The sequence below is a fragment of the Onychostruthus taczanowskii genome, unplaced genomic scaffold, assembly GCF_017590055.1.
Source record: "Onychostruthus taczanowskii isolate IOZ18803 unplaced genomic scaffold, ASM1759005v1 scaffold40, whole genome shotgun sequence".
NCBI lineage: Eukaryota > Metazoa > Chordata > Aves > Passeriformes > Passeridae > Onychostruthus > Onychostruthus taczanowskii.
This window is the reverse complement of record NW_024501460.1, coordinates 2,046,991-2,068,949: the sequence shown is the minus strand read 5'-3', so window position 1 is coordinate 2,068,949 and position 21,959 is coordinate 2,046,991. Positions and strand designations below refer to the sequence as shown.

The following is a 21,959-nucleotide window of genomic DNA, read 5'->3' as shown; positions in this document are numbered from 1 at the left end:
CAGGTCTTGACCACATGCAAGAACACTCAATTTTCCATTCCCCACCCTTGGGATCATGGCAGAGAATGACAATGAATTTTACTCTGCCCTTCCTAGTCTTTATTATCAAGAATTTCTTGCTTGGACAGTCTAGTTGAAATCAGACAAATATTGAAGGAGATAACCCAATCCAAAAATTAACCCAAGATTTCAACTTATCTGTTTTGACTTCCGTAGCCAGTCTTCTGTAGAAGGAATGCATGGGCGTGGCACTTTTCAGGTATGCAAAAAGTTGCGTAGTCCAAGGTATTCAGAGTAGAAGACACAGTGAGAGGGTAGGCAGAGCTACAACAGAGGGACAAACAATAGGTCTGGTTTGTGTCAGTCGGTGTGATGCCCTGTGGCCTGCTTCGCACCAGGCAATGTTTTAGAAGTACCTGAGAGTAGAAGATGCAGGTGTGTTCAGGAGTACAAACCATGCTTAGAAGCCACAGGTTTTGAAAACATCATCTATGTATCTCTGGGCCTTCGTTCCACGCTGTTGTTTTCACAGGATGAGGTGAATCAAAGTGTCTGGGCAGAGTCCTCTGCATAAGAGAGTTTCCTCTGAGGTCCTGTTTCTTCCGTGACTTCAGTTGTGCAGAGTCTCCTGAGAAACAGGAGAGCGGCCTTCATGTGTTCTCTTGCTGCAGAGGTCAAGCTACTCCCTCATGGACCCATCCAGTTTCACACTCAGCTGGTGTTATTAAAGCTCATGGACTAAGGGGAACTCATTTTCCACTAAGTAGCACCAGACACTGAAAACAGCAAAGGATTTCGCAAGTCTGAGGGCAAAAGATTACATGTGTTATCACTGTGCAGAGTTAACTTTAAACTCATAGCCAGTTCCTGAAAACAGATAAGTTCATCCATATATATGTACTAATTGCATTACCAGGATTCTTTTCATTTGTATATCAGCCAACTGGAATAGCTTTAATACTTTGAAAATAATAAGTAATTTACCTTTTGTATCTGGTTGTCAAGCATATCTCTGATGCAGGATTAATTCACACTGAGATGCTCTTTCCTCTACAAATTATTTTTTTTTCATCTGTGATCTGTTTTCTGTACTTGAGCAACTCTGCAGGTAGCTCTTCTTTAAGCAATACCTGATTTAGGGTGTATATTTCAGTCATGATTCTGTGCCATGTCTGATGATTTCATTCAAATCCAAGGACAAGCTTTAGACTCTAAATCACGATTAAAGATATTCAGATGTAGGATTAAAAACGGTTATGCTGTCAGTACAGAAAGATGCCATGCTTTAATATTATGACAAAAGGTAAAAGCCAAAATTTTATCTTACATTTTACTTTTTTTGCAATTGTAAATCTTCTTGGGTCATTCAAATGCTGTTTTTTTGAATCATGCTAATATATCTTGAAAAGTACATAGCACACTTAAGACAGTAGGATTTCAAGATGCTCAGCATATTGCAATAGGCATCTCACTTCATGAAGAATGTGTAGTCATCCCTCCAAAAAGCAAACATTACTGAGTTTGTCATGCATACTTTTCTCATAGTTACAGTCAAATTTAGTCTGAATTAATGCACTGAATGAATATATTGCTGGACACAGTCACTGCCCTTCATTCAAGAAGCAGGTGCTCTACATAAGAAACAGTTGCACTCTCATGAAACCAGGTAACTGAGAGAACATTAATCCTTATCCCAAACATGTATATAAGTGTGTCTCTTTATAAAAGGGAGACAGAGCCAGCACAGAGTACACAGCTAAGTCAAAAAATGTTCCGCTTAAATACTGGCTGAATTGGTTTTTGATTTTTGCTGCCTGGGGAAGTAAACAGCTTTGAAGAGAATGGCCACAGCAATTAGAAAGGAGGCTGTGCTACAAACACTTGGCCCGAGCCTTTAGCTTTAATTCATATTGCCACCTTTTAGCCAGCTCAGCTGATCTCTCAAAGCCATGGGTCAGTTTTCAGTCTAGTATGATGTGACTGCACTACCATAATAGCTCTCTGGGTCTCCAAAAAGCCTCCAACAAAACTAAGAAAGTCAAGACCTTGGTATTTATAATAATTTCAAAATAAATAGGAGACCATCTTCACTCACTGTAAAGAAGCTTTAAATGGCAGAAACATAATTCTGAATAGTTATCAGCTAATGTATTTTCAGACTTGTTAATTGCTGTATGCTAGCACCAAAATGAGACTTTTTTATCTTTTCAGTATTGTTTTTCAAAGTGATTTGTTAGCCCTATGAGGGGAAAATATGCACTCATTTGACCAAGGTACATCTCCACTCATTACATTGAGCAGTAATATGGCTAATCAGTGGTGCCCAAAAATCTAAAAACATATTCTGAAATCCTGAGTTTCATTTTTAGAAGTAATTTAAATGGTTATTAAAATCAAGTTCTGCATATTTGCCTGCTGGTTTTTAGTTTTACAGGTCACATTTCAGTTAAATTTTCAGGCTGCCAATTGTAACTAGAGGCTGAACACTTTGCTTTATAAAACTCTAATTGTGATATCCATGTAGTCATTGCCTCCAGGTACCAGAGTGCTGTGCTTAACAAGTTCGGAGATAAAAGTCATGCAGGTTGACACTATAGAGAATAATCTGAATCCTTTCTTCTGGTCTTTATTATTTCTAATGTGAAGTGGTATTTGATAGGAAAGAAAATGCCAGCTGCTGTTACAGAAATTTTGCTCAGATAGAGGATATATTATTAGTAACTGTAAAAACAGGCTTTCTAAATGGAATCTGATATATCCCAGTATCAAGACCTTACATCAGGCAAATATAAAAATTATTCTCTTTCTTACATAAAATGTGGATATTTGTATGTAAAATAGGGACATATCCTTGTGATTTTGCTTGTGTCCTTTATAGCATAAAAGTTGGTGTAGGGAAAGCTAATAATTCTTGTTATTAATATTAAAATATTATATGCAGTATGTATTAATATTCTTTAGTTACAGCCTACTATCATTCCTGACTTCCCAGATTCAACAGAGAGAGGGAAAACAGATATTTTTTTTGGCATTGGATGGTACTGCATGTCCGTGTGGGTCAAGGTTGGTCAGGAATCAACCAATTTAGACCACAGTTCATAATGACCATTCTGGGGTAGAGCAAAAGATCAATACAGGTATTTGATTTAAATTATTTGTTATCCCAGAGGTGCTACCACCATCACTGATAGGCTCAGCCTTGGCCAGCAGTGGGTCCAGCTTGGAATTGGTTCCATCAGACATGGGGGAAACTTCTGGCAGCTACTCACAGAAGTCACCCATGTAGACCCCATGCTATCCATGCCTTTCCACATAAACCCAGTGTATGTGTATATCGAAGATCTCTGTCCAGGTTCCTCATTTGAAAACAATCCAATGGAAATAGATTTAATTTAAAATTGTATCTGCATTTTATTTATGTCTCTTTTTTTGCCATTCTTCTTTCCTCCGACTATGAACAGACGGGGAACTTTCCATACCAAATGAAGAAGGAGCTTTGGAGAATGGACAGCCTCTGGGCTCTGGGCTGAGCTCCAGCCAGGTGTCCCTGCCAGCCCTAGCAGAACTGGAGTCAGTCCCAGCATCTGTGGAACCCTGCTCGTATGAGGTGCTCCCAACCACAGAGATCATGGATGGGACAGGTAACGTCTTCTTTATGTTATGGTGTAGATACTCTAAACTGTTTGAAACAAGTTTTTGACTTCTAACATTTGGTGTTTAGCCCTGAGAAATCCTTGTCAAAATGAAGGTCTTCTGGTGTAGAAGGAAGTGACAGTGTAGAGATTGTCACTGAATGCTCCACGAGAAATTTTGACTGACATGATGTAGAAGTAACCTCTACTTCTAAGCAAGTAATCTCCCTCAGAGTGAGGCAAAACCCCTGCACTTTCTGAACATGTAAAAGTACGTTTCCAGCTCTCTGTCTACATCCCAGATGTACCGATGAGCTCTAGAGCAGAGAGTTTACAACACTTTTGAACTCTGGGGTACAACATCGTGCCCTCTACCTTCCACATGGTGTTGTGTGGTGTTCACACCACACATCTGTCAGTAGCTAACACAGTCAGCTGCCCTACCCTGGGTGAGGCTGACTGCTCTTCTTCATTGCAGAGAGACAGCAATGCTCTACATCTAGGTTAGCTCCTCTTTCTGCATCAGGTTGTGCTGCTGAGAGTTGTGGACAAAGGTCAGGTGAGGAAAAGTGAACAGTAGAAGTTGTCATCCATGATCTTGCGCAGCTATGCAGCCTTTTCAAAAGAGAGTAGGCCCTGTGAGGTGCTTTTTACTTTTTTCAGGGTAAGTTTACAGACCACCTGTTAACATATCTGGTCCTAGGCAAGCTGTGGTGGCAGACCATCCCAGACGTGACATTATAAAGCCTGATTTGTGTTCCAGATGTGGGAGTACATCCCAGCCTGACATGGGGGAGCTGGCTTCTGTCAGAAGTAATGGGAAATTTGACTGTTGTGTAGATGTGTGTTACTCTTTCTCTTTTACTTTCTTTCTTTCCTTCTTTCCTCCTTTCTATGTTATACAATGTTTGAGTGAAATCTACGAGTCATTCCTAATCTGCATTGCTGTGCTGCTTTTCTTGTCTGACTTCGGCTGTATCTGCTGCTGCTTTGCTCGTAACGTTGTTGCGTCTATGATGTGGTTGTGTCCTCCAGTGTCTGAAGAGAGCCCCACATCCAATGAATCCGGAGTCCTCCTGTCCCAAGATCCTACAGCTAAGCCAGTCCTGCTACTTCCCCCCAAAAAATCTGCCGCTTTCCCTGGAGACCATGAGGACACCCCCGTGAAACAGTTGTCCCTCCTCAAACAGCCCCCTGCCCTGCCTCCTAAACCTATTGCCAGGATTGCCAGCCACTTAACTGGTAAGTAGGTATTCCCGGACCCTCAGCCCCACCGTTTCCCTTACAGGAAAAGCCACCTTTGTAGCAAGGTTCTCAATGTTCTTCCTCTTTCTGTAATGCTGTTTGCACTTGTTGTGTGTGCTGGTGATGTACGTGCTGTACCTAGGGCAGGGATCACGAAATCTTCAGACTGCACCCTCATCAAGGTTGCTCCAGGGGCACTTCCCCTCCCAGCTGTAATTGCCTAAGACTGCTGTGGTATTTCCTAACCCTCCTCACTCTTATTCATCAAGACTTACCATCACCACTGAAATTGCAGGATGTGCTTTGATGGGAAAGGAAGTTTCAGAAAAATACTAGGATATCTTTAAATGTCCTTAATGAGGAAAGGCGTGAGAGATGAGAGGAAAGGGAGAGTTTTGATTTCTCCTTTTGTCGTTTGTTGCTTGTCCCCTCAACTGCCATGTGGGCAGGTCCGCCTCCACACAACCTGTATCTTTCCATATGTTTGTCTTTGACTTGTCCCCGATCCTTACACAGGTAATTATGTCCCAGAACTTCTTGCCATTTTGCCTCAGTACTTAACATCGTCTGCCAAACTGCTCCTCCTTTCCACCCCTGCTCTGACTATTCCCCTCCCACTGGTGAGTCCAGCTCCAATTCCCAGTGACCAGGATTTTGATGTCCCTGTGTGCTTTATGTTGCAGTTTAGCTCTCACTGCATGGAAGGTAGCAGCAGTAAAGAACACAGGCTCTGTTTTGTGTTCCATATGTTTTCACAAGTGTCCAGGCTCTTTGGGATTCAAAGTTCTAGGTGAATGTGGAAGGAGGATGGGTGTGTCTCCTCCTCCCAGTCTCTCACGTTGACTGCTGAAGCAAAGGATGGCTATATTTATGCTGACCAAAATAGATTCCCTAAACGCTTGCCTGCGCCTTTTGAACAGTCTGCTCATAACTGCAGCTGCTGCACGCCAGGCAGCACCTCAAAATCCTGAGTTGAATATGAGGTGTGGTTCATCTTTGTAGTGGGGCAGCTACCAGTCTTCCCCTGGGTTGATCTTGTGTTAATCCTGCCCTGGTATTTTCAGAACTGATGTGAGAAGTGCTCTGCCCACATTTATATATTGTAGATTTTTTTTTCCAGACAGTTAATGCTGATTTTATTCAGGTTTAATATCTATATCAGGAAAGTTCTCATTAGAAAAGAACATGTTCTCGTTTTCTCTCATCTCTACGTAGTCTCTTCATGTTTCTGTTTGGATGACCACACTTTTTTGTCCTGTATAGTTTTGTGCATTTTATGTGAAACCTCTTTACTTTCTTACCTGCCAAAATCTGCACATAATGGTTAATATTTTGGCCTTTGCTACAAACTGAATGGGCAGTCCTGCAGCCTGCAAGGCCAGGTAGCAGTATTCATGGCTTCACCTAAGGACAAAACCAGCTTCCTATGATCTCCCATAAAACTCTGTCCCAATTACATGAAGTTGTTCAGAAATGAGGCCAACATGGAAGAAATAAAAGTATAGGAATCGCATAGGGAAAAAACTCAGGTCCTTGATTCATAAGCCATTCTTTTGTAAGAGATAACAGAAGAATCAAAGGATGGGGGCTTCTGGAGTAGGTTTTTTTTTTTGCAGCTACAAATTTTGTGTGAAGTAGAATCAAGCTCAAGTTATCAGCATAAGTGAGTGGCTTGATGGTGATGACTTTCCAATGAAAGTGAAACAGAACTGTGACTCCTCTGGTGTGGCCTCTTGTGGTGGCCTTCAGTGATGTCTCATCTAGTCCTATATAAAGTCTTGTATGTGCATATAGATAGACTCTTGTACATGCATATACAAAACCTTCAGGGTAAAGAACAGAGACTCAAATTTAGTCATAGAGCCATAATTTAATTGACGGTATTCCTGCTGGAACTGAAACTCTCACTTATATGTTCCTTATAAATAAAAGTATTCAGCTTGTTCTAAAGGGTCCATTTACTTTGGTGGTCCAAAGGATATAAGTGTTGCTCAGTGCCTTGTGTTCTCCAGAGGTAATTATATTAGCCATGTACAATCTTTGGAAATGAGCAATCAATCCTAATGAAGCATCCTCCTCAGTGAGAAGCAGAATTAATGCTATTCTTTTTCTAATTACTCCAGAGACATCCTCCACTTGTGAGTGAGAAAACAAGCAAAATCTGAATTCTGGCATTCAAAATGAAAACTTTTCATTTCTTGCTGCATACACATTTTTCTACTGAATAATGTTTGAGAAGGTTGAAGGACAAATTAAGACATACCAGGCATGGCTAGTGGAGAGTGACAAGGTTTAATGGTCTGATAGCTCTGTTGAAGAGACTATGAGAGGAGATGTGATCCTGTGAAGGGTTCAGGTACACATGTAAAAAGGCAGAAGCAACTCAACTTCTGTATATATATATATATATATATATATATATATATATATGCGCATGTATATGTGTATATAAGTGTATCTATTTAACAGAAACATGTTTTGTACAAACATGTATTAACAAATCACTACAGACATGGTCAGAGGCAAAAAAAAGAAAGGAAAAATATTCTAAATACAAACCTTGAGGGAAAAAAGTCAGACCACCTCTTGCTGTGAAAATATTCCAAAGTTCTTCAAAAAGTTATGCAGACTGACTTGCAGGGATTGACAAAGAGCTCATTACAGGTTTCAGAAATGGAAAAGAAACATTCCTTTCCTCTGAAAGCATTTTGAGCCATCTCAAATATCTATCCACCTGTGCCAAGACAAAGATTGGCCTTTCAATTGATAAGAAATGCACATAAAAGAGTGGACCTAAATAAATACATAAGAGCACATTTAATTTTGTGGAGAATGAAACAAAAAAAAAAAATTCCATTTTAAAGGTGGAAGGAAGGGAGAATTGCCTTCAGCAAATATAAATCACACAGCCTTGGCATGCTTCTTCTCAAGGCTGAGGCTCTGTAGGGATGGCACAGTACAGAAACAGGGCTGGAGCCAAGAGCAGACTGCAGGGCAGCCACTGGGAGTGGTACCAACACCGCTGCAGAAGATGCTCCATGCTTTTCCTCACGCCATGTCCTGTGGTCTTGATGGTGCTGTCTCCACAGGGAACATCCTTGTCACAGCACTGGGATGGAAGTGCACGCATAGCCTTAGAAGACGAGCAACTCCAGGAGAAAAACACAAACCTTAACTGTTTTGTTACTGCTGTTTCACTTCTCCATATGTCCTGTTGGCCGGTCACCACCTGGTGAGCCATCTACTGGTTTTCAAACATGATTAGCATTAGGCTGATCAGTATTAGACAATGTTCACAAGATAGAATTTCTTTCATTGTTTTATTTCTCTGATATTCACGTGCAGAACCCAGGCATTTAGGACACTTCAACTTCCTTCACCGAAAATTTAGGAAGAGTTGAAATAATCACCTAGGACCAAATTTAATTGGGGTTCTGGTGTTCAAGTCCCCAGCTTAACATAAAATCTTTAATGGTCAAGTGAGAGGAAGACTAGGCATGTCTGACTTGATAGACCCCAGTGTTGGAAAGTTCCCTTTGATCTTGATTCATTAAGCTGTTAATTTTCACTAGCGCAGATAATGCTTTCTGAAATTAATTAGATATTTTTCAGCTGAAGCACCAGTAACACACAAAGTTCCTAAAACACCAGAGAACAAAATATGTGCCACTTAGGAGCACCTGAGTCTGCTTGAGCCAAAATTCAGCCTAATATTAGAATAGGATGTAGCTTTGGTTATATCTGGCCACTTATCTATTTCATTTAAGCTTTTTGCATTCTTTTGCTTTTTTCATTCAAGATTTTGAAGAGACATGAAGCACGTTTTTATTTCTGATATTGTGCTTTCTAGTTATGTCTGTGTAGAGTCACAACTAATTTATAATTAGAGGTAAACATTTAATAGGTACACAATATTTAAAGTCCTCAAAAGTTGCTTCTGACAATGCAGACAAGACAAGAATGAGGTTTGAGAACAGGAATGCCTGGAGTCCCGGTGCCTTGCCACAATACAGCTGGTTATTAGTGACAGCTTTGTAAAAGTTTTTGTGACTACAATTTGTTCAATAAATACTCTGGAGTATTTTATAATGCAGTAGTCACATATATATCAGAAGACTCCTCTGTTGATGAACCCAAAACATAATCCAGAAGCTTCCTCCGCAGTGATTATACCTCCAGCTGCCAGCTCTGGAAGGCTCCATTCAGGAAGAGAGTTACATTCACATGGAGACAATGGACAGTTCTCTCACTGTGTGTCAAGGGAGAAGCAGCAGAGCAAAAGCAGTTCTCCTTCACTGGGTTCTCATGGAAACTGGGTCCTGGTGCAGTTTCTTCCTCTATAATTCCTCTCTGTGCTTCTTCCTGGAGAGGAGTACCTATCGCATACAGACATCAGGAAATCTTCTTGTCTTTGAAACCCTTTTCAAGGCCCTGCACAGGAATTTGTGCAGAGCTATACTTTTCAACCTTTAGGGCTAATCATGACTTGCTTTTGTTCTTCAAATTCAATCTGAATCTTGAAGGCATATGTGCTACAGAAGAACAGCAAAGAATTTCTGTCTCAAATTTTCCCCAGAAGACATGACTGCAGATCTTGCCATGGTCAGCAGGAGATGCATGGCAAACCTTTGACAACAGTTTTTGACTTGTGAAAAACTCATTGAAACAAGAAAAGAGACTCCCACCAGTTAGGCACAAGTGATTACAGGAGAGAAGGCCTGAAAAAGCAAATGCTACTTGTCCAAATGGTGCCAGTAAATATCAGGCACATCGCCCCATGGAGCTACCTCAACAGGCCACACTGGTTTTTGCACTGTTTGTTAGTTTTGGAGAGTTTTTGCACATTTTTTTACATAATTAATTACTTGGAAAGATTTAAAGAGTATCTCATTAACTTTATGACAAGCTGTATTACTTGTAGTTTTATGTAGTACAGCAAAGGTCACAGTATAAGGTCATTCAAGTGAAGAAAAACCTGAGCAGACCTTTAATCCAACCTCCTGCTCAAAACAGAGCCAAGTATGGGATCAGACCAAGTTGCTCAGACCTTTGACCAGCTGGGTCTTGAAAACTTCAGAGGATGCCAGCTGTACAGCCTGTCTGGATAAACCTGCTCCACTAACTGCCTCTTCTCATGGCAGGGAAGACACTTTCCTTATAATCCAGTCTTGAACTTCTTTTGTTTCACTTTTTTCCACTGTCTTTCCTCCTCCCACCTGACAGCACTGAAGAGTGTCACCTTTTTGATAACTTGTAGGTACTGGGAGGCTGCTCTTAAGTGTTGCCCCCATAAGCTGTCTTTGCTCCAAGCTGAACACACCTCAGTACCTCAGGTGCTCTAACCCTCAGCCACTGCAGTGACCCTGTGCTCAACTCATTCTGGTTTTTTGATATCTTTCCTGGTGGATACTAAGCTTGTACAGTAGTCTAGATGCAGTCTAAGGACTGATGAATAGAAGGGAATCCTTCCATCAGTAGCAGAATCTCCTGGCTATGTTTCTTCTTGTACCACCCAGGAGCCTGTTGTCCTTCCCTGCTGTCAGGATACAGTGCTGGCTTACATTTGGCAAGGAGTGCAGAAGGAGCATTTCTGCCACTGGCAGTACAGCAAACACAGCCAGCTCTGCCACAAGCCCAGGATCCCCAGGCATGTCTCTCTTTTTCCATGTAGTAGTTGAGCTGGGGCAGAATTTGAAGATTTTAATAAGCCTTTCTACAACCCCTGCTGCAGCAACCTTTGCTGCCATACATCCAGAAGTTCCTAGCACTTCATCTGCAGCAGTTGTGTCTTCAATGTGTGCTGACCAATTCTCCAACCATGTTCAGTGACTAAGAAGCGTCAGACTTGGTGTATATGGTGCACAGCTCCAGTGTACCGCTAACACTTCAGAAGAACCATATAGTAGCAAATCTGTGCAACAAATAAACATATATTTATCTCATGAACACCCCAAAAGAAATACAGTAACTGTAGATGTTAGCAAAATGATCTGTATGGAAAGGGTAAGGGATGGCCTGCTTGTCAAAGGTCTGATACATAGCAAATATTGTGGCATCCACAACTGTCTTTTAAGTAATTGATTGTCGTCAAGAGTGGAGAGATTGATGTCTTTTTCATCAACTCTAACATACAAGTTATTACACAGTGCTGAGTGGTCACAACCCCACTGGGAACCAACATCTTGCAAAATTGCTCATTATTCTCTTGAGCATGAAAAACCTCAGCCAGAAGAGATTAATCAAACTTGCACACCTGGCTTCACACAGTTTGTGTCTTTTCAGTTATGAGTGCTTTGTGCAATGATTTAATACTCTGGTAATGTTTCACTGAGAAGACACATCATAGATTCCTTGTTCTTATTTCCCCTGTCCAGCTCCTTACTCATCTACTGATGCCCACGTCTGATGTATATTCTGTGCAGGAAACAATAATTGTTACTACCACTGGTTCATAAATCATGTACATTGTGAAGCTAAAACAGAGGAAAGAACCGTAAAATTCGGTCGCCTCACTCTTACATGCAGGGAGAAGTTTTTCTGTCCTTTAGTGTAGATGATGGTAGCACAGTTTCCAACAGCATGCCCAGAGCCCATGGATTTGGGCAAGGCCCCACTTGTTCAGCGTAGTCACTGATGAGACCACATATTATAATTTGCAGTACCAAGGTCTCCATTACTGGTGTCAATGAAGATACAGTTACATTTCCCAGCAAATGGATTGAACTGTCTTCCCATTATAGTCATTCTCCTTTTATAATATTTTATTTAAACAAAGTAGAATTATCCTGAAGGTGAAGGGCAGACAAGTAGACTTAATGCCTCTGGTCATTTCCAAGAGTCTGTTTTGGTATTAGGACCATATTCAGACAAGCTCCAGAACCTGGGCGTAACACAGTCAGCCTGAATGAGGACATTAAAAATAAAAAGCAAGATTTTGGGCAGGTGTCCAGTGGAGTCACCCAGCACTGGTACCATTGAAAACATGTTGATGTGAAGCATTTGTTTAAGTGGAAACTGAAGGTCCATACCTTTTCTTGTGCAGAGTCAAACCAGAGTGTGTGCATCTGATTCATGATGGAACGATATGGCTGCTCAGGATAATTAAGCCAGACTCATTCTGTGCAATTCCAGAGCTGCAGTGCCTGTGCCACAGCTCTACTGCATGAATACTTGCATGAGAAAATAAATTTTCACCGTATTTAGAAGAAGGAAGGATTCCTTTTTGCTTTATACCTGAACTATTTGCCTTGTCATGCTCACTTCCAACATACAATATTGCTCTGATCTTCATGATCACAAAAAGCAGAAAACTCAAATGATACTTCCAGTTATTCTTTTGTCAAATGACAGAGGTGCCTGCAGTTGGAATCTCTTTGAATTCACTGTTAAGGATGGCTGCCACGGAGTGATGGGGCATCCAGGCACAGGCACTGTCAGATGAAGACTTTATTTGAGATATTGCAGAAAAGGATCTTAAACCAACCTGTATTTGTCAAAATGGAAGTGTAGATCTCAGTGTAGTCTTTGTAATTCAGGACAAGCTCTAAAAGTAAAATTGCCTGAAGCATAAATGTGTGAAAAAAAACCCCACTTTTTTTACTACAAATCCCATAGAAGCTTTATTCTCAGGGCTCTATACAATTTATTCTTTCTGTTATTTACCTTTAATTAAAGTGTGTGTTCTTTTATGCAAGATACACAGAGAAAATGTGTGCAAATAACATGTTTGTAAGAAAAACAAGGTGACTTTAAGACCTTTGTGTGCTTGAATAGAAAATCCTGAATGTGGTTTGGTTTAGTTTGTTGGGGGTTTTTTTGTTATTTTACTGCATGAGTTAAATTTCAGCCTTGGTAGAGCCATCAGAAGAATTTTTGCCTGCAAGAGACAACATGTTAAGTGGATTTATATTACATTGAAAGGCAAAAGACTTGGATTCTACTCTCTATAGCTCTTCCACTCTGCAATGTGGAAAGGCCACTTTTTCTCCATGCTCCTACATCATGGTGTAACCCCAGCCTGCAGCCGAGCCCCACTCACTCACTCCCCCACCAGTGGGATCAGGGAGAGAATCAGAAGGATAACAGTGAGAAAATGAATGAGTTGAGATAAAGACAGTTCAGCAGGGAAACAAAAGCCATGCACACAAGCAAAGCAAAACAAGGAATTAGTTCACTGGTTCCCATGGGAAGGCAGGTGTTCAGGCATCTCCAGGAGGGCAGGGCCCCATCATCACATGTAATGGCTACTTGGGAAGACAAACGCCACCACTCCAAACATCCCCTCCTTCCTCCTTCATACCTTCACTTTATGTGCTGATTCCAGACCATATGATGCCATATGATCTGGAATATCCCTTTGCTCACTTAGGATCACCTGTCCTGGCTTCCCATGCATCCCAGTTTTCCTCCACTGTGTTGCAGTACAAAAGGCAGAAAAGGCATTGGCTCTGTGCAAGCCCTGCTCAGCAATAGCAAAAACATCTCTATATTATCAACTCAAACTTTGTTCAGCACAAATACAAAACAGCCCCATATGAGACACTGTGAAGAAAATTAACTCTACCCCACCCAAAACCAGCACACAGTATTTCATCTTTGCACTCCCTTGAACCCCTGTGTTGTTAGCCTATAAACACTCTGGAGGGAGGAAAGGCTTACACTGTCAATGTGTTGTTCCTAGCATAGGAAAACCACTAATATCAAGTGGATGCTGTGGAAGATGTGACTAGCACTAAAGTAACTCAAGAGACATATCTGAACTTAGCTCATGGTCTTTTTTCACCTTACAATCTGTAATAATTTTCAAGAAGTGTTACTGCTTGCTAGTCCTGATATCAACCTTGTGTACCCTGGCTATTAGATATGGATAGAAGTCCAGGCAATACCCAGAACAAGCCACGAAGAAGGAAAGAATGAAGGGAATGGAGGGAAGGATAGTTTAAACCAAAAAGAACCAGTTTGTATAGTCTGGAAAAGGACTATAGAAATCTGATAGCATTCAGAATAGTGATGACCTTTGGAGGGCAGCATCTAACTCCCAAGCTTCTTCAGGTCAAAAGAAGATTCTGGCCCTGCAATTCCCTTACCATGTTGTAGCAAGAGGAGTGGACAGAAGCAGCAAGAGACCAAAGGTCATGCAAGCCTCGCCCACAGAGCTATAGTGCAGAGACAAATATGTGCAGTGTTTCAGGCTGTAAAGGGCCGGCCTTCCTCCTAGGGACAAACAGAGATGTTGATCACAATGTATATATTTTCTCTCTCTTTCACTCTTAGCTTGGTTTGTGACCATTTCCCCCATCCAGCTTGGCAACTACTAGCCCTCATGTTACTTCTTTTCCCTTCTGAAAATGTTTCACAATGCAACTCCAAAAATCTCCATTCTACAGTTGAGTTCTGGAAGTGAGGTTTGCTTGTGGACCTCTCACTGATTTCTCATTGAAGTCAGTGAAGTCTTTTCCTGGATGATCAACTATGGGTTTCAGTGAATATTTTACGTAGAGTTAAAAAGGTAAAATTCAGTGCTTGAGTCAGGAGAAAAATGCCTGCCACTTCTGTAAAAGAATTCATTAGTCCTAACAATCTAGTGCCCTTCAACTTTTCTCCTCATGTACCTGTCCTGTTTAGTATTCAAACCTTATTTCTTTTCTCTTTTGTCCTATAATGTAATTTTTTACACAAGATGTTTTGCACATTACAAAGGTGTAAGAAGTGTGACTTGTAGTAATTGTACTGCAGTGGCTGAGATGGATCAGGAATCCCTGAGCTTTTACTCTGGCAGTGATGGTGGTGAGTCATCCTGTAACTTCAGACACTGAATTGCTCTCATCCTAATTGCTCTCCCACTATTTGTGTTCCTGTTGAGTGGAAGAAGTTGCATCTACCTCACAGGGCTATTTTGGAGGATTAGGGCTTTAAAGTGTGCCACAAGCCTTGTTAAGTATTACTTAATGTGCTTATTAAGGGGCATGCACAGCCCTGGGATGTTTTTTTGTGGGACTCGGGAGTGCTGCAAAACAACAGTGTTTTTTCTGGAGACCGTGCTGAGCATACAGTAGGAGCTGTCTGTCACAACAGGGAAGGTGTGCACTCTCCTGTGTTGAGTAGCAACCTCGGTACCTGCTCACCCAGGCAGATACTCTCATCTTCTTACTGACATGAAAATTAACACCAGTGCTCTCTTTCTTTCTTTCAGATCCTGGCGCTCCTGTGAAACTGCCTTGTATGCCAGTTAAACTGTCACCTCCACTACCTCCAAAGAAAGTCATGATTTGCATGCCTTTAGGGGGGCCAGACCTCTCTCTCTCATCCTATTCCACGCAGAAGAGCTCCCAGCAGCCTTTGACCCAGCAGCATCACACTGTCCTGCCATCCCAGTTAGCAGCTCACCAGCACCAGCTCCAGTACGGCAGCCACAGCCAGCACCTTCCTTCTGGGTCCAGCACGTTGCCCATTCACCCTTCAGGGTGCCGGATGATCGAGGAACTGAACAAAACGCTAGCCATGACCATGCACAGGCTAGAAAGGTAATGGATCAGCTTTTAACATTCCATACTGGTGTGCACTGTCTCCTGCTAACCTCAGCATCCTCAGCATCAAGCATATCATCGCTTGAGTTGCCTTCGTAGGACTTGAATGAGGTGTCTCCTCTGGGGTCTAACAACTTCAGGGCAGAGTCATTTCTGGAGAAACAGAAGCAGAGGAAGAGCCTTTCCAGACTTGTTTGACAAGTTTGTGGCAGAAAGGAAACAAAGATAAATTTCCTGAACCCCATTGTCCTGTTCAAGGAAGTAGATAATACAGGAATGGAGATTTTAATAGAACATGCCTGGCTTGCAGTATGTACTGCTGAGGCAAAACTGCAGAGCTCCAGTTGTGTGGAGGATTGCTAAATGCAAGGAGAGGAAGATTCATAAAAGAGTAATTAGAATTCAATGCACCACTCCAGCAGGGCATCTGATTAGTATTAGCAATTAGCTCGAAACAATCTATGTGGACTTCCTACACTTAGAAGGGTTTTAATACAGTATTTAGATTACTTAAATTAATTTAAATTAAATTTTGTGTTTGATCTTAAAATAAGTATTTAACTCATTCCACAGCAGCTACCTTCTTAGCTATTTGCATCTGGCAAGAGGTAGAACATTTGATCAGAAATTCCTTACCCACCTTGGGGCTGTTTTTTGTTATTGTCACTTATGAGTATCACTGAGTGTTTCTCCAAGTAGTCTGAGTAAGTGGAGCATGTTGTATAAATGCAAGCTGCCCTCACAGACTGCAACATCAGCAAGCTTTGGAAAATTTATTTCACGTTGTAGAGGAAAGCTGAAAAAGTCCCAGAACAGGGAAGATGGATGAAAAATTACATGTTTTATTTAGTACCAAGGACAGCTTTGTAGCCAGCTTGTTCTAGGAGCATCAGATCATACTGTTATACAGGAAGGCAAAATATTTGGTCTAACAGACAAAATGCTTAATGATTTACCCCATTACTTCTGTCTGATAACACCACCTTCATTATATTCCATAGCTGGAAACAACTGGATTATTGATGGCAGTTTCTCCTTACTGCCTGAAAAAGAGTCAGGAGACCAGAGGCTGTCTCACACTGCCAGCTTATTTTAGTACCAGAATAGAGACACATCTGTGATTACATCATGGGGCTAATGTTTCTACAGCATGGGGGAATTATCAGCTGGGGAAAAACTACTAGGGCTATGAAGGAGATTCTTATTCCTGTCTGTGAAAGAGCTGTAGAGGTAGGATAGAAAGAGCATCCACATTGTCCCCTACTGCCCTACCCAGTGACTACCCATTTACCTCTCACATTGCCAGCCTGGCTGGTCTGGTGCCTCTACACCATCCCAAAATTCAGTGCACCAGGCACAGTGCATAGCTGTTGTCTGCCAAAGGCTCCTTTGGGGCTGCACTGCCCATGCCATCCCCAGCTTAAGCTGGATGTCCTAATGTCTGGCTCACACTGTGTGCAGAAGGCCCTTTGTTTTCCTGAGCCCACTGACATCTCTCAGAGTATGACTTCATTGTGGCATCTGTTGCCCCACAGCAACGAATGCTCCAGTTTCTAGTCATCCATCATGTTTATGTCTACAAATAAGTTTAAGTGATTTAAAGAAGGTGATGCTGTTTGGGTTTAACTGTTAATTTGAAGCTGAAGCTCTGCTGCTTGTTAAAAACTGAATAAGCAAGCATTCATGTCCCATTGTGAAGCAATTGTTTCCCTTTGCAATATAATAAGAAGAAAATAAGAAAAGGTTGTGGTATACTGATATTTCACATTTAAAATTAATACAAATCCTAGTTCATGTTAATGCAGACAGATTTTTCATAGCCTTTTTTATGTTGATTAACTGTTAGTTAAATAATGGATTAATATATTGAGTACCTTCTTTGTGCTCCTTGTCAAAGCAAATCAATAACTTCTGCATTCACAAGGGAGAAAATAGGTCATCATAATTTCCTCTGCAACAGCAATTGTTGTTTTTGTAGTATATAGAGGTAAAAGTATGTCAAACCATTTACAGTTCTGTGGAGCAGATCTTGCTCTTAAATTCTTCATTTGCTTTTGTCAAGCCACATTGTGATCTAGATAAATTTGCCAAGTTTGCTTGAAGATTTTTGCAGATTTTTAAAATATATTTATTTAACTTGGGAGGCAATTATTTGCACCAAATGCCACTGTATTCTACTATTTTCGACAGTACTTACTTTCCCTTCTTGTAAAAATCTGCATTAAACCCCAGAGAAATAATACTGAAGCATTTGTCATTGCATGCTTCAGCCCAAAACTCTTGAGGGCCTGTTAAAACTGCAAAGATCCTAGATCTCCTTCCTCTGTTCAGAGCTTGGTAGTGTGCTCACATCTGTAGCATGCACAGGACATGGACTGACATTCTGCACTTTGCTGCTCCTTGCAGCTTAGCAAAGTACTGGGCCACTACTGTTGGGTCAATAAACCTGAGGAGATGAGAGAGCCTGATAAGTCTCTGAGGCAGCCTCTGGTGAATACTAAGGGGTTTTTCCTTCTGATCTCAGACATTATCTCAAAAGTATCTTACGACTTTACAGAATAATTGCCATGGTGCTGCAGTAATAATGCTGACAAATCTGGTAATTTGGGGGATTTTTTAGAATAGTGTTTTGATTTTAATAAGAGATTATCATATAGACAAGCACAGATCAGGTTTCAGCTCTAATTTTTTTCTTTTCCTTCTGGAATTTTTCCTTTTCTTCCTTGTATCTAGTTTCTTTGGTCCTGGTGGAAGCTCTTCAAGGTCATTTAGGCTCTAACGATATTTGGTGAATAAGTTTGTATCAAATTCAAATTTTGTCCAGTAAACTTCTTAGACCTTACAACTCTCCTGTTCACCAGGTGTCTGAGTGTGCACATGAACAAAAATGAAGGGCTAAAATCTTCCCATCCTCTGGCAATCTGGACTTTTTGCTTACACAGATAAGATCTCTGGAATTCAGATAGTCTAACAACATCTGAAGAATGATAGTTGAAATCAGTGCTTTGCCAGTGAGCCACAGGCTTGCCAGAGAAAAATGAGCCTTCCCTCTGTACAGACCTGGAAGCCAGATTTTTCTGTCTTTGACCTTGAGAAAGTTACTGAGTCTCTCTGTCTCTATTTTCCCCTCTGCAGGAGTGATTACATGTAGCTGCCTCACCTAGATCTAGTACATATTAATAAGTTAATGTCTTAAGGTACATTAAAAGGCATGCAATAGCTATTCAAGTCCCAATTGTTCTTATGACTTAAAATGGGAGCTAATTCCTGGATTTTTTTTATTAAATTTTATTACAGACATTATAGAACATTTAAGTTCATTTGTGCACTTAACGCTTTTGATTGCAAACATTTTCTGGTACTCATAATATCTATTCATAACCTATTCTCAGGAGGGCAATCTGCCTCTTGTCATAGTTTGACTATTATGACATGTCATTTCTGCTGCCAGTTTGCATCTATTTTCCCTGATAAATTACCAGTTTTATGGTAGATAAAGTTGAAACAGAGAAATGTGTAATTTCCATGTAAGCTTTTTTCTGCCACCTCTGCTAATTTGTGTCTCACTGCAAATGACTTTCCCCTTCACAAAGGGTGTTTGTCAAGCATAAGTAAAACTCTAGATTTGGACATCATTTTTTACCATTGCATTTTAAGAGTTGATGAAAATCTGGTAAGCCCTGCCACCAAAATATGCAGATTTCATCCTCCTAACCAAAATGAATTTGAGAAGAAAGACCATGCCCCAAAGCTGTGCATCACAGAGTGGCTAAGGAAGCTTTAGAGACTCTCTTGTGACACCAAAATGTGCCTTTAATTTTGACTTAGTGAGGCAGTTTCTTTATCTGAAACAGCCAGATTTTCTGCCTTGTCTGTAGAATTCTCAGCCTGTCTGGAAAGGTGACAATTAATTTCATTTACTCTGTGGGCTCATGTACAGGAGCAGGCACAGATGAATCCACACCTCAGTTTGTTCAGTGTATGTACTAAAGAGCTGTTAAGTGGCAATATCTCACTCCAGGCTAGAATTGCCTCTGTGGCAGAACAGTGAAAAATCACTGTGTCCAAAAAGACTGTGTGTGAGACCAGTTCCTCTGGGACACCCAGCTCAGCTTCAGACTGTAGATTTATGAAATGAAATGCATCAGGCATTACCAGTGTCTTGTAAATCTTATGAAACATATTTGAGTCAGAAAACATTTATCTTCCATAAAACTTGTCAAGAGAATTGCATCTTGTCTAAACTTTAGCATTGCCTAAGGATAGAAATACTTAATATTTATAGCTCTGCCTTCTCTCTGTTTCTCACACACATTCCTGTAGTAGAAATGTATATACAGTGGTTTGAAGTTCTTTCAGACCTTTTGTTTCAACTGGTAAGTATATAAAAGTACTGTGGATCTGAAAACATTCTGATAAAAATGTAATCCTCTATTCCAAAATCAAAGGGCCTGGCATGACAGACAAGAAGTGTGCAGGTTTTTCCCACTAGATTTTACAGGAAGTATTTCACTTTTTTTTCTTTTTTTTTTATTTTGTCTCTACCATGAGTTACTCATATGCTTAAACTGTGATTTTTCATTGAAGTATTTTCTCTCTAGAACCATTGTAAGCTATAGTGGTGTAACTTTTTTTCTGTTTTCATCATATACAGATGATGCAGCAGAAACTGCAAGTTCTCATACTAGGGAGCCATGAATTGTTCACATCGATGCGTTAAGATCTTCTTAAAACAAGTACTTGCTTAACTGTAGCTTTTCCCTCTAATTTTGTTGCAAAACACAAAACAGGTTTAAAATGGGCTTTTTGAAACAATAGTGTGCTTTTTAGTGAATAAAGCTAAAAATTTTTGTGGTGTAGTCACCTGACTATGTGGGAGTTTGCTAATGACCCGGAGTCATTTTTACACAATGGACATATCCAGTGACCTTGATTTGTCTTTTTTAAGTATACTGCAGTACTGCATGTATTTCATAAGCACTTTGCTTAGACAGCTGACTTAGTCAAATTGCTGTGGAAAGGGCTGATTTTAATCAAGAACAACACAAAACACTAGGAAAAATGAGGGGCTTAAAATAGAAAGTAGTATTATCAAGAAAGGGGATGACTCAGAAAGCTTACAATGAGATGAAAAGCTGCCTATTTTGAGATCACTAGTTCAAATAAAAACCCTCTGTGGTAACTTGTAAATCTTGTTGCCATCCTATATCTGCTCGATATCCTAAACTGATGGATCAGTTTGATGTTTGCTACCCATAAGGGGACACACCCATAAGGATGCATCCATAAGCTACATCCATCCTTCACAGAACAGGGAAGCACCAAATAGTCCTGGATGCTGAACTACTTCTTGCTCCTTTCATTTATGCTTACTCTCTGTGTATGTATTGTTTTAAAATTAAATGAATGATCCAGTGGTTGCATGGTGCAATTGGAAGGTTCTGGGTATTTTTTTAGCAATGTTAACAGAATTTCACAATATTATGGTTTTTCTCAGAAATTTGATTGCAGATTTTTCCTTTCCTCTTTAAAAGACTTACTCAAAAATTAGCTTACAGAGAAAACAGATTTAATGAGGTTCATAATATAAAACTTCTGAAAGCATTTCAGTAAATGAAAAGTTAGTTCAAACTTCTTAAAGACTGTAGTGTGTTGATGTGTCATTATGAGAATTCAGCTGACAAATTCTAAAACTGCATTTGTGATAAAGTTTTTTTGTGTCAAAATCATTGAAGTCTGATACAAAAATTTGCAAGCCAGTTCTTCATGAATCTGTCTTACTTTGTGATACAAAGCATGGGCTATCACTAAGAAAATTGAGTTTATATCTTCAAGGTATCTAGTAAAGCTCTGCATCTCATTATTGGTTAGTCTGCAATAATACATGTTGGAATTAAAAAATTATTTCTTTGAAACTGAAGATGATGATAACAGCATGGTATGGTTTTTTCACAGGATCTGAAGCCTTTTCTTCTCTTTAATCCCTAACCATATTTGGAGTAGCATTATATCCCTAGAACTACATTTTTAAAATGGAATGTTATCTGGCAGCAATTTAAGAGCCCATTCTTCTAACTTTTGGGTTAGAAGAAAGCAAAATGTTTCAAGTTGAAAATAGTAGATTCGGTAGATTTCTGTAGAAAATCTTTTAAAGAGAATAATGCATTTTGTTCAAGATGCAGAACACCTCTGGTATTCAGGCTGAAATATTCAAAGGAATTGATGGCACTCAATACTTGTTAGATACAATTTTGTGTGCCTCAGGGTCAACTTGGCCAGTACATCTGCTTTCACACCTATGTTCTTCTGAAAAGTAAAATGGGAGTTTGACATAGAGAGGGTGTCCCACAGGCAAATGTTTCCCACTTTTCACAGAGCTGTTGCATCAGCCAGGACTTCAGAGAGAGAGCAGTTTCTGCTGTCTCACAAATAATCTTGTGCTGCCACCATTTTTGCCTGCCAGTCTCTCATTCTGATTTCATACTGGAAAAGCAACATGAGCTAGATAAAAACTGGTTGGGATACATGCTTCTGTTCCTGACTTTTTCTTTGACTT

At 40.3% G+C, this 21,959-nt stretch overlaps 1 protein-coding gene across 1 annotated transcript in view; it reads left to right on the top strand.

Annotated features, from left to right (window-relative positions):
* Positions 1 to 21,959, top strand: part of PHACTR1 (phosphatase and actin regulator 1) — a 294,715-nt gene that overhangs the window by 227,054 nt on the left and 45,702 nt on the right. Inside the window, exons 8-9 of the mRNA XM_041413189.1 lie at positions 3,462 to 3,641; positions 15,070 to 15,400. Coding sequence (XP_041269123.1) covers positions 3,462 to 3,641; positions 15,070 to 15,400 — 511 coding nt within the window. The remainder of the gene's footprint in view (positions 1 to 3,461; positions 3,642 to 15,069; positions 15,401 to 21,959) is intronic.